The sequence below is a fragment of the Gymnoscopelus microlampas genome (genome assembly GCF_963454915.1).
Source record: "Gymnoscopelus microlampas genome assembly, chromosome: 21".
Lineage (NCBI taxonomy): Eukaryota > Metazoa > Chordata > Actinopteri > Myctophiformes > Myctophidae > Gymnoscopelus > Gymnoscopelus microlampas.
The window spans coordinates 684911-699700 of record NC_139958.1 but is presented as its reverse complement, the minus strand read 5'-3'; the positions used below and the strand labels follow the sequence as shown (position 1 = coordinate 699700).

Genomic DNA, 14790 nt, shown 5'->3' with positions numbered 1-14790 from the left:
TAGGACAGAGACATGAGACACGTTTAGGACAGAGACATGAGACACGTTTAGGACAGAGACATGAGACACGTTTAGGACAGAGACATGAGACACGTTTAGGACAGAGACATGAGACACGTTTAGGACAGAGACATGAGACACGTTTAGGACAGAGACATGAGACACGTTTAGGACAGAGACATGAGACACGTTTAGGACAGAGACATGAGACACGTTTAGGACAGAGACATGAGACACGTTTAGGACAGAGACATGAGACACGTTTAGGACAGAGACATGAGACACGTTTAGGACAGAGACATGAGACACGTTTAGGACAGAGACATGAGACACGTTTAGGACAGAGACATGAGACACGTTTAGGACAGAGACATGAGACACGTTTAGGACAGAGACATGAGACACGTTTAGGACAGAGACATGAGACACGTTTAGGACAGAGACATGAGACACGTTTAGGACAGAGACATGAGACACGTTTAGGACAGAGACATGAGACACGTTTAGGACAGAGACATGAGACACGTTTAGGACAGAGACATGAGACACGTTTAGGACAGAGACATGAGACACGTTTAGGACAGAGACATGAGACACGTTTAGGACAGAGACATGAGACACGTTTAGGACAGAGACATGAGACACGTTTAGGACAGAGACATGTTTAGGACAGAGACATGAGACACGTTTAGGACAGAGACATGAGACACGTTTAGGACAGAGACATGAGACACGTTTAGGACAGAGACAAGAGACACGTTTAGGACAGAGACAAGAGACACGTTTAGGACAGAGACATGAGACACGTTTAGGACAGAGACATGAGACACGTTTAGGACAGAGACATGAGACACGTTTAGGACAGAGACATGAGACACGTTTAGGACAGAGACATGAGACACGTTTAGGACAGAGACATGAGACACGTTTAGGACAGAGACAAGAGACACGTTTAGGACAGAGACAAGAGACACGTTTAGGACAGAGACATGAGACACGTTTAGGACAGAGACATGAGACACGTTTAGGACAGAGACATGAGACACGTTTAGGACAGAGACATGAGACACGTTTAGGACAGAGACATGAGACACGTTTAGGACAGAGACATGAGACACGTTTAGGACAGAGACATGAGACACGTTTAGGACAGAGACATGAGACACGTTTAGGACAGAGACATGAGACACGTTTAGGACAGAGACATGAGACACGTTTAGGACAGAGACAAGAGACACGTTTAGGACAGAGACAAGAGACACGTTTAGGACAGAGACATGAGACACGTTTAGGACAGAGACATGAGACACGTTTAGGACAGAGACATGAGACACGTTTAGGACAGAGACATGAGACACGTTTAGGACAGAGACATGAGACACGTTTAGGACAGAGACATGAGACACGTTTAGGACAGAGACATGAGACACGTTTAGGACAGAGACAAGAGACACGTTTAGGACAGAGACATGAGACACGTTTAGGACAGAGACATGAGACACGTTTAGGACAGAGACATGAGACACGTTTAGGACAGAGACAAGAGACACGTTTAGGACAGAGACATGAGACACGTTTAGGACAGAGACATGAGACACGTTTAGGACAGAGACATGAGACACGTTTAGGACAGAGACATGAGACACGTTTAGGACAGAGACATGAGACACGTTTAGGACAGAGACATGAGACACGTTTAGGACAGAGACAAGAGACACGTTTAGGACAGAGACAAGAGACACGTTTAGGACAGAGACATGAGACACGTTTAGGACAGAGACATGAGACACGTTTAGGACAGAGACATGAGACACGTTTAGGACAGAGACATGAGACACGTTTAGGACAGAGACATGAGACACGTTTAGGACAGAGACAAGAGACACGTTTAGGACAGAGACAAGAGACACGTTTAGGACAGAGACATGAGACACGTTTAGGACAGAGACATGAGACACGTTTAGGACAGAGACATGAGACACGTTTAGGACAGAGACATGAGACACGTTTAGGACAGAGACATGAGACACGTTTAGGACAGAGACATGAGACACGTTTAGGACAGAGACATGAGACACGTTTAGGACAGAGACATGAGACACGTTTAGGACAGAGACATGAGACACGTTTAGGACAGAGACATGAGACACGTTTAGGACAGAGACATGAGACACGTTTAGGACAGAGACATGAGACACGTTTAGGACAGAGACATGAGACACGTTTAGGACAGAGACAAGAGACACGTTTAGGACAGAGACATGAGACACGTTTAGGACAGAGACATGAGACACGTTTAGGACAGAGACATGAGACACGTTTAGGACAGAGACATGAGACACGTTTAGGACAGAGACATGAGACACGTTTAGGACAGAGACAAGAGACACGTTTAGGACAGAGACAAGAGACACGTTTAGGACAGAGACATGAGACACGTTTAGGACAGAGACATGAGACACGTTTAGGACAGAGACATGAGACACGTTTAGGACAGAGACATGAGACACGTTTAGGACAGAGACATGAGACACGTTTAGGACAGAGACATGAGACAAGTTTAGGACAGAGACATGAGACACGTTTAGGACAGAGACATGAGACACGTTTAGGACAGAGACATGAGACACGTTTAGGACAGAGACATGAGACACGTTTAGGACAGAGACATGAGACACGTTTAGGACAGAGACATGAGACACGTTTAGGACAGAGACAAGAGACACGTTTAGGACAGAGACATGAGACACGTTTAGGACAGAGACATGAGACACGTTTAGGACAGAGACATGAGACACGTTTAGGACAGAGACATGAGACACGTTTAGGACAGAGACATGAGACACGTTTAGGACAGAGACAAGAGACACGTTTAGGACAGAGACAAGAGACACGTTTAGGACAGAGACATGAGACACGTTTAGGACAGAGACATGAGACACGTTTAGGACAGAGACATGAGACACGTTTAGGACAGAGACAAGAGACACGTTTAGGACAGAGACATGAGACACGTTTAGGACAGAGACAAGAGACACGTTTAGGACAGAGACATGAGACACGTTTAGGACAGAGACATGAGACACGTTTAGGACAGAGACAAGAGACACGTTTAGGACAGAGACAAGAGACACGTTTAGGACAGAGACAAGAGACACTTTTAGGACAGAGACATGAGACACGTTTAGGACAGAGACATGAGACACGTTTAGGACAGAGACATGAGACACGTTTAGGACAGAGACATGAGACACGTTTAGGACAGAGACATGAGACACGTTTAGGACAGAGACATGAGACACGTTTAGGACAGAGACATGAGACACGTTTAGGACAGAGACATGTTTAGGACAGAGACATGAGACACGTTTAGGACAGAGACATGAGACACGTTTAGGACAGAGACATGAGACACGTTTAGGACAGAGACAAGAGACACGTTTAGGACAGAGACAAGAGACACGTTTAGGACAGAGACAAGAGACACGTTTAGGACAGAGACATGAGACACGTTTAGGACAGAGACATGAGACACGTTTAGGACAGAGACATGAGACACGTTTAGGACAGAGACATGAGACACGTTTAGGACAGAGACATGAGACACGTTTAGGACAGAGACATGAGACACGTTTAGGACAGAGACAAGAGACACGTTTAGGACAGAGACAAGAGACACGTTTAGGACAGAGACAAGAAGACATGAGACACGTTTAGGACAGAGACATGAGACACGTTTAGGACAGAGACATGAGACACGTTTAGGACAGAGACATGAGACACGTTTAGGACAGAGACATGAGACACGTTTAGGACAGAGACATGAGACACGTTTAGGACAGAGACATGAGACACGTTTAGGACAGAGACATGAGACACGTTTAGGACAGAGACATGAGACACGTTTAGGACAGAGACATGAGACACGTTTAGGACAGAGACATGAGACACGTTTAGGACAGAGACAAGAGACACGTTTAGGACAGAGACATGAGACACGTTTAGGACAGAGACATGAGACACGTTTAGGACAGAGACATGAGACACGTTTAGGACAGAGACATGAGACACGTTTAGGACAGAGACATGAGACACGTTTAGGACAGAGACAAGAGACACGTTTAGGACAGAGACAAGAGACACGTTTAGGACAGAGACATGAGACACGTTTAGGACAGAGACATGAGACACGTTTAGGACAGAGACATGAGACACGTTTAGGACAGAGACAAGAGACACGTTTAGGACAGAGACATGAGACACGTTTAGGACAGAGACAAGAGACACGTTTAGGACAGAGACATGAGACACGTTTAGGACAGAGACATGAGACACGTTTAGGACAGAGACAAGAGACACGTTTAGGACAGAGACAAGAGACACGTTTAGGACAGAGACAAGAGACACTTTTAGGACAGAGACATGAGACACGTTTAGGACAGAGACATGAGACACGTTTAGGACAGAGACATGAGACACGTTTAGGACAGAGACATGAGACACGTTTAGGACAGAGACATGAGACACGTTTAGGACAGAGACATGAGACACGTTTAGGACAGAGACATGAGACACGTTTAGGACAGAGACATGAGACACGTTTAGGACAGAGACATGTTTAGGACAGAGACATGAGACACGTTTAGGACAGAGACATGAGACACGTTTAGGACAGAGACATGAGACACGTTTAGGACAGAGACAAGAGACACGTTTAGGACAGAGACAAGAGACACGTTTAGGACAGAGACAAGAGACACGTTTAGGACAGAGACATGAGACACGTTTAGGACAGAGACATGAGACACGTTTAGGACAGAGACATGAGACACGTTTAGGACAGAGACATGAGACACGTTTAGGACAGAGACATGAGACACGTTTAGGACAGAGACATGAGACACGTTTAGGACAGAGACAAGAGACACGTTTAGGACAGAGACAAGAGACACGTTTAGGACAGAGACAAGAGACACGTTTAGGACAGAGACATGAGACATATTGTTTCATTGTATCTGTGATCTTATTGTTTCATTGTATCTGTGATCTTATTGTTTCATTGTATCTGTGATCTTATTGTTTCATTGTATCTGTGATCTTATTGTTTCATTGTATCTGTGATCTTATTGTTTCATTGTATCTGTGATCTTATTGTTTCATTGTATCTGTGATCTTATTGTTTCATTGTATCTGTGATCTTATTATTTCATTGTATCTGTGATCTTATTGTTTCATTGTATCTGTGATCTTATTGTTTCATTGTATCTGTGATCTTATTGTTTCATTGTATCTGTGATCTTATTGTTTCATTGTATCTGTGATCTTATTGTTTCATTGTATCTGTGATCTTATTGTTTCGCTCATGAAAGAATAAAGCAGGCATTATGATGCCACCAAGGCCTGTCAAAATACATTGTAGTGACTAAAATCAACTGTATTTAGTTATTTTAGTGGAATTGTATTCAAAAGGCTAAAAGATTATGACTAAAACTACATAAAATGAGCTGTTAAAATGTATACTGTTTAACTAGAGGATGTACCCAGGGCTGTGAGCAGAGCTTTAATGTTTACCTGGAGGAAGTACCCAGGGCTGTGAGCAGAGCTTTAATGTTTACCTGGAGGAAGTACCCAGGGCTGTGAGCAGAGCTTTAATGTTTACCTGGAGGAAGTACCCAGGGCTGGGATCAGAGCTTGAATGTTTACCTGGAGAAAGTACCCAGGGCTGTGAGCAGAGCTTTAATGTTTACCTGGAGGAAGTACCCAGGGCTGTGAGCAGAGCTTTAATGTTTACCTGGAGGATGTACCCAGGGCTGGGATCAGAGCTTTAATGTTTACCTGGAGGATGTACCCAGGGCTGTGATCAGAGCCTGCAGGAGTCCAGCGATGAAGACGAAGGGGTTGAGTCGTGTGATGGCAAAGTACAGGGTCGGCAGGATGACCAGAGCGTGGATCATCAGGCCAATAATCACAGTGATGGTGTACATGCCCAGCTGACCTGTACATATTAACATAATAATAATAATAACAACAACTAGAAACGATGCCCAGCTGACCTGTACATATTAACATAATAATAATAATAATAATAACAACAACTTGAAACGATGCCCAGCTGACCTGTACATATTAACGTAATAATAATAATAACTAGAAAAAGTGCTCCTCGGAGCACAAGTCTCCGCCAGCAGACTTGTGTTGAGAATGTTGGGAATGTTCTAATTCTTATGTTCTAATTAGAACATGTTACTGTGTCATAGTAACATGACACAAGTGTCCTATCCGTGTCCTATCCGTCTGTTTTATCCAAACCTTAGTTGGATAAAACTGGTATCCCCACCTGGAGTTACTGTATAACTGTCCTATCCGTCCTGTCTGTATAAGTGTCCTATCCGTCCTGTCTGTATAAGTGTCCTATCCGTCCTGTCTGTATAAGTGTCCTATCCGTCCTGTCTGTATAAGTGTCCTATCCGTCCTGTCTGTATAAGTGTCCTATCCGTCCTGTCTGTATAAGTGTCCTATCCGTCCTGTCTGTTTAAGTGTCCTATCTGTCCTGTCTGTGTAAGTGTCCTATCCAATTGTAACAGTATCCGCCATTTCTCAGCCATTTCGTGATTATTCCTGTCTTACCTCACTTTGAAAGAGGCAAAGACTCTTTCAAAGTGACACATGTATTTATAGCCCGTTATATGTCACTACCAATCAGATCACACTATTTCACCGTATTGTCAAGTGTCACGTGAGGCTCGACCAATGTTTGCTTGGCTGACGGAAAGTGAAAACAAACTCTCCTGGCGGAGACAATATAATAACTAGAAAAAGTGCTCCTCGGAGCACAACTCTCCGCTGTTGGGAATGTTCTATCTGTATAAGTGTCCTATCCGTCCTGTCTGTATAAGTGTCCTATCCCTCCTGTCTGTATAAGCGTCCTATCCGTCCTGTCTATGTAAGTGTCCTATCCGTCCTGTCTGTGTAAGTGTCCTATCCGTCCTGTCTGTGTAAGTGTCCTATCCAATTGTTACAGTATCCGCCATTTCTCAACCATTTCGTGATTGTTCCTGTCTTACCTGTTCCTGTATAAGTGTCCTGGGAATGTTGGGAATGTTCTAATTCTTATGTTCTAACTGTCCTATCCATCCTGTCTGTATAAGTGTCCGATCCGTCCTGTCTGTATAAGTGTCCTATCCGTCTGTATAAGTGTCCTATCCGTCTTGTCTGTATAAGTGTCCTATCCGTCCTGTCTATGTAAGTGTTCTATCCGTCCTGTCTGTATAAGTGTCCTATCCGTCCTGTCTGTATAAGTGTCCTATCCGTCCTGTCTGTATAAGTGTCCTATCCGTCCTGTCTGTGTACTATAAGTGTCCTATCCGTCTGTGTAAGTGTCATATCCCTCCTGTCTATATAAGTGTCCTATCTGTCCTATTTGCCAATTATGTATCAGCCATGCAGCCATTTCGTGATGGTTCCTGTCTTACCTCACTTTGGCAGTGTCAAAGACACTGCCAAGTGACGCCATGTATTTATACAATATTTCACCGTATTGTCACGTGTCACGTGAGGCTTGACCAATCGGTGTGTCATATTTAGAAAGTGAAAACAAAACTCTCCTGCGGAGAGTAATAATAACAACAACTAGAAACGATCACAGTGGTTACATGCCCAGCTGACCTGTACATATTAACATAATAATAATAACTAGAAACGGTCACAGTTAAGGATAATAATAAGGATAATAAGGACAGTGATGGTGAACATGCTGTACACCATGCTGTACCAGCTGACCTCCCATCTGCGTCAAGTCGTCCATCTCCACGATCTTCCCTGCGATCAGGAACAGGATGCCGACAGGAGTGTACCTGCACACATACACAATATATTATAATGATATATGAGATGATGCTGGGAGCTGGAGTTTTGGCTCTTTAAAGCCCAGCCAATAGGAAGACAGAGGAAGTGGGGCTTAAGCAATTACAGACCGTCCCTATTGGTGGTCTAAGTCCACAAACCAAGTTTGGAGACGGTAGCATGCTGCAAACTGGAGTAAAGGCTGTTTAAAACCCAGCCAATAGGAAGACAGAGGGGGCGGGACTTCAGCAATTGCAGACTGTCCCTATTGGTGGTCTAAGTCCACAAATCAAGTTTGGAAACAGTAGCATGCTGCGAACTGTAGTTATGGCTACTTAAAGCCCAGCCAATAGGTAGACAGATGGGGCGTGGCTTCAACAATTATAGTCCTCCTAGGAACCCTAAAGGACCCCTGGGGGTCCCTGGACCTCACTTTGATAAACACTGGGATGGCTGGCCAATGGGAGGAGACATGGGCGGAGGTGGTTATGGGTAATGGCTATATAAAGTAACGGATTCACAAGCTTCGTGATTTGTTGTGAGCTTGTAGATCGGCAATTTTCGCATGTGTTTCGTATGTGCAATTTTCAGCACGCAAATTCGCCCGCACGGTTGACAAAACCCCCGCAATGTAAAATATATACATCAATATATACATCAATATATACATCAAAACATGTGGCTCGGCCGGGAAAAGTGTGCAACTCAATTTCTTGCCGTTACGTGTTACCACGGCGACGTAATACGCAAGAAACAACGGCAAAAATCTGCATTGACTTTGAAGCATACTGTTAAGTAGAAACATGAACAGGGAGTTATCGTGGTTCAAACCGTATTCAAATATGTCACACGGTGTGCCTCCATCGTTGTAACCGCTTTTTGCTTAACTACTGCTGTAGTCTGTTCTCACCAAGTGGGCCGTAGAGACCCCAAACTCTGCCTACCCCCCGTTTATGGGTACAAGGAATCCATCGGTAAGGACCGGAAGTCAATCACACCACAGGAAGTGGTGTGATTGGGACAAAGTGCTATTTTCCCCCACTATGATAATTTATTTCACCCTACATACCACTACGATCATTTATTTCACCCTACATACCACTATGATCATTTATTTCACCCTACATACTACTATGATCATTTATTTCACCCTACATACCACTATGATCATTTATTTCACCCTACATACCACTATGAGCATTTATTTCACCCTACATACCACTATGATCATTTATTTCACCCTACATACCACTATGAGCATTTATTTCACCCTACATACCACTATGATCATTTATTTCACCCTACATACCACTATGATCATTTATTTCACCCTACATACCACTATGAGCATTTATTTCACCCTACATACCACTATGATCATTTATTTCACCCTACATACCACTATGAGCATTTATTTCACCCTACATACCACTATGAGCATTTATTTCACCCTACATACCACTATGAGCATTTATTTCACCCTACATACCACTATGATCATTTATTTCACCCAACATACCACTAGGGCGGCAGTGGCTCATGGGTAGAGTGGCCGGGTAGAGTGAACTGGAAAACCGCAAGGTTCCCAGTTCGATCCCGGGCTGGGGCGCTCCCCTAGAGTTAGTGTCGAAGTGTCCGTGAGCAAGACGCTGAACCCCTAATTGCTCCCGATGAGCAGGTTGGTGCCTTGCATGGTTTCCTCCGCCATCGGTGTATGAATGTGTGTGTGAATGGGTTAATGGCACAATCGATGTAAAGCGCTTCGGATAGAAGCGCTATATAAATGCACCATTTACCATTTATGAGCATTTATTTCACCCTATACCACTATGAGCATTTATTTCACCCTACATACCACTATGAGCATTTATTTCACCCTACATACCACTATGAGCATTTATTTCACCCTACATACCAAACACAAGGTCGCCCAGACTAAGCGAGCTGCAGCACACTTACAATGTCTGAGAAATAGTTTCTAGTTATCATCATCATCATCATTATTATAATGATTATTATTATCAGTACTAATAATTATTCTTACCACATGATGATGATGACTCAGTCTATTATCATAATAATTATTCTTACCACATGATGATGGTGACTCAGTCTATTATCATAATAATTATTCTTACCACATGATGATGATGACTCAGTCTATTATCATAATAATTATTCTTACCACATGATGATGGTGACTCAGTCTATTATCATAATAATCATTCTTACCACATGATGATGGTGACCAGTCTATTATCATAATAATCATTCTTACCACATGATGATGGTGACTCAGTCTATTATCATAATAATCATTCTTACCACATGATGATGGTGACTCAGTCTATTATCATAATAATCATTCTTACCACATGATGATGGTGACTCAGTCTATTATCATAATAATCATTCTTACCACATGATGATGATGACTCAGTCTATTATCATAATAATCATTCTTACCACATGATGATGGTGACTCAGTCTATTATCATAATAATCATTCTTACCACATGATGATGGTGACTCAGTCTATTATCATAATAATCATTCTTACCACATGATGATGGTGACCAGTCTCATGATGGCTTCATTCAGAGAGTCAAAGAAGTCTCTGAGAACCTGTCCTTGTTCCTTCATGTTTCCTATGATGAGTCCAAAACACATGGAGAACACCACCAGGCCCAGAGCGTTGACCCCGTTCACATCCCCCGGTACCGGGATCATCTCCACACGTTCCACCTGCAAGCACCAACTAACTAACTGAGTAACTGAATAACTAACTGAGTAACTAACTGACTTACTAACTAACTAATCCTGGCGGTTTGACTCTTATGGATATGAAGCATCAACTGACGGTGAGAAAACGCTAATGTTACTTCCGCCGAATTAGTTACATTTTCGCCAGAAACAGATCAAATATGAGTGACTGACTATCATAAACGATACAGAGGCTCCTCCCTGACAATATCGCCGACGCAGTTTATTTTTGAACCACAATTCAATTGAGACAATTCTAAGATGACCCAATGTTATTCTCCATAGAGACATTACTTTACGAACCAGGGGATAAACGAGTGACGTCAGGACTTCTGTACTCTATTACATTGGTATAATGGGCATAACTAAATTGGGGAGAAAAAGGGGGTGAAGATAATTGGCTACTCTAAAATATATAAGATAAATATATATAGTCTAGAGTCTGGTCTTAGGGTTAGGGTTAGCCTATACCAAACACAACGTCGCCTAACCCTAACTCTGGAACTCACCTGCACCTCCTCCCGCTCCTCCTCCTCTGTAGCGTTGGAGGCGGAGCTCCAGGTCCCGTTCAGCACGCCGCCGCCGCTGGCGTTGCTCCCAGCCGCCGTGCTGATCGTCACCGTCACCAGCCTGGTGCTGTACTTGGTCTTAAACTGTTAACAGGAAGTGATGTGTTCTGTACTTGGTCTTAAACTGTTAACAGGAAGTGATGTGTTCTGTACTTGGTCTTAAACTGTTAACAGGAAGTGATGTGTTCTGTACTTGGTCTTAAACTGTTAACAGGAACAGGAATTGATGTGTTCTGTACTTGTTCGTAAAGGTACAGACACACACACGTAGTTGAGCCAGCTTGTCGGATGCCCTTGCAGCACTTCCGGCTGTTCCTTTGACTTGTTCCGGGGATTTGACCAGCTGGTGGGCAGTGATAACAATGTGCCGTTTGTCCGTGAACGGTGCAGAGTATTCAGGCCATTCACCACAAATAAGGATGTTTACATTTATTGAATGTGTTTGTTCTGGATCGTCTGCCTTGCATTCTCCTGCATTTGGAGGCTGGATTACAGAAAGAAAACTACAAGTGAAACCCCGCCCAGCGGAGTGAACGCAGGAAGCATCTGTCCCATTGGTTAGTGCCCATCACTGCCGGGTCATAGTTCAGCTGGACCCGATGATTCAGACTTCAGCTCTGTTAGCTTGTTGCATCGGGCGGTCTTAACGGTTTTTCACATGCTAACCCTATCATGGGAGTGGATGGAACTTCGGCCACTTGTCGCATATGTCTGCCCGCAACTATACTGTTAATCTCTCAAGAACAGATTCTGCTCTGCGTTGGAATCTGTCGGGGAGGTTCGTCATAACGTGTACGCACTGCCTACAAGTGGGCGTGCCTTCAGATCAGGAAGCAGGCCGCGCTTTACCCAATCAAATGTAGTGGGCGGGATTCACGTGTCCGTCGATCCTTCCCCACACGAAACAAACCTAAACTAATTTAACAATAGCGTCCTCGGAGCAGACAAAACCACGGAAAGATATTCACATTTTAACTTACTCTTTCATCAGAGAAACAAGTGGGCTTATAACCCAAACCATCCATGTTCTCTGGGAGAAGTGGTGTTAGTGTTCCCTGTAGAAATATTGTTAGTGGGAATGAAAACATAGTCGCACCACCGGAAGTGATGTGCTGAGGGCAGACCAAAACCCTGGTTTCCTTGCGCACGGGTGCTCCGTTTTCTTCCTCCCAGAGCCAACTGACATAGTAACAAACAGCTGTTTTTCCATTTCAGTTGGCTCTGGGTTCCCAGATTGCTATACTGTTAACAGGAACAGGAAGTGTTCAGAAGGGTCCATTTGGTTTCTAACAATCAATCATTTGGCTGGGGCCCCCAGGAACCCTCCCAACCCCTGGGAGTCCACGGACCCTACTTTAATAAGCACTGCTCTACATCCCTTTAAGAATGGATGGATAAAAACCTGCTTCCATAAATAGCTTCTACCATGAACACAAGACAGAAGAACGGAAGAATAAAAGACAACAGAATTAAAGACAACAGAATAAACAACAGAATAAAACAACAGAATAGAAGTATAAAAGACAACAGAATAAAACAACAATAGAAGTATAAAAGACAACAGAATAAAACAACAATAGAAGTATAAAAGACAATAGTATAAAAGACAACAGAATAAAACAACAATAGAAGTATAAAAGACAACAGAATAAAACAACAATAGAAGTATAAAAGACAATAGTATAAAAGACAACAGAATAAAACAACAATAGAAGTATAAAAGACAACAGAATAAAAGACAACAGAATAAAACAACAATAGAAGTATAAAAGACAATAGTATAAAAGACAACAGAATAAAACAACAATAGAAGTATAAAAGACAATAGTATAAAAGACAACAGAATAAAACAACAATAGAAGTATAAAAGACAATAGCATAAAAGACAACAGAATAAAACAACAATAGAAGTATAAAAGACAATAGTATAAAAGACAACAGAATAAAACAACAATAGAAGTATAAAAGACAACAGAATAAAAGACAACAGAATAAAACAACAATAGAGGTATAAAAGACAACACATGTACACATTGAGTGTGATTCTCACCTGCTGTGTGCAGGCTTTAACCAGGTTTGGTGGGAACATATTTCTGAAATAGGAAATCCAACATTGATTGATCAATGATACATTTAAAATAACTACTACTTACATTACAGTCATTTAGCAGAGGAACTACTACTGAGGCATTTAACAGGCCAGCCTATCCGGAGTGAGCTTTTTTGTGTATCAAATCATAAGAGCTAAAGCGGTCCAGCTTTAGCCTGGAATCCAGACTGATTCGCTCCGTTCAGCTGACTTATTATCACTCGTCTTCTCAGTCTGGTAAGATTCCTATGTGCAAGGGGCGGGGATGATGCTGATTGGTCTGTGCACAGGGGGCGGGACCAGAACCTTCCAATGAAATGGTCTGTGGGTGGGGAGGGATTGGAGCCTCGTAACTGAACAGAGCCAATCAGTCCAGTATGATAGAGACTACAGTATGATAGAGACTACAGTATGATAGAGACTACAGTATGATAGAGACTACAGTATGATAGAGACTACAGTATGATAGAGACTACAGTATGATAGAGACTACAGTATGATAGAGACTACAGTATGATAGACTACAGTATGATAGAGACTACAGTATGATAGAGACTACAGTATGATAGAGACTACAGTATGATAGAGACTACAGTATGATAGACTACAGTATGATAGAGACTACAGTATGATAGAGACTACAGTATGATAGAGACTACAGTATGATAGAGACTACAGGCCATTTTAAAAACATTTTAAAATAGTGAAAATAGTCGATCTATGTTGACACGCTGTGCGCTTGTAGATCAGCTATTTGAACTATCTTAAAATGTATTTCAAAATAGTGAAACATGCCCTTTAGGCATAAGTGGTAAGGCAAGATAGGGCACTATATGTTCTCCATAGCTTAATACACAGGTCCTCTGTATAGTCCATGAGCCAGACAAGATTTCATTATCGAAAGAGTGGGCAAAACCAAACCTATATTAAATTGTTCATAGGGTCAATACGAGTAAATAAATATATGATAACCTTTCCACAGGAGTAGCTTTTTTATGGTTTATCACACATTTTGTTATTTTCCCCATACGTACATGGCAGGTGAAAAAATGACATTTAATTTGCATATTTAAATATACAATTTCAGAAAACGTTGAATCATTGTACGATAAATCATTGTCTTCATGTAATCAACTCAGGAAGTTTCATTATGATAACTCTTTTTTAAATGTTGTCATTTTTTCACCTGTCATGTACGTATGGAGAAAATAACAAAATGTATAACCATGAAAAAGCTGCTCCTGTGGAAAGGTTATCATATATTTATTTACTCGTATTGACCCTATGAACAATTTAATATAGGTTTGGTTTTGCTCACTCTTTCGATAATCATTGCTCAATTTTGGGGCTCTGGCTCATGGACTAGTAACGGTACAAATATATAATCCGTAACGGTACAATCTTTGTCAAGTAGGCTAATAGCCTACATGAATGACACCATTTACATCGCCATGAATAGAATACGTTTGTATAGTCATTTATTTAACCCATACCGAGCAGTGTGTGTTTAAGTTACACTAAAATAAA

General features: G+C 42.3%; 1 protein-coding gene across 1 annotated transcript in view; it reads right to left on the bottom strand.

Annotated features, from left to right (window-relative positions):
- LOC311037319 (excitatory amino acid transporter 1-like) overlaps positions 1–14790 on the bottom strand; it is a gene marked incomplete at both ends in the record, with an annotated part of 45077 nt that overhangs the window by 13841 nt on the left and 16446 nt on the right. The window contains 5 exon segments of the mRNA XM_084046447.1: positions 5836–5990; positions 7772–7853; positions 10403–10587; positions 11115–11258; positions 13225–13267. Coding sequence (XP_083902573.1) covers positions 5836–5990; positions 7772–7853; positions 10403–10587; positions 11115–11258; positions 13225–13267 — 609 coding nt within the window.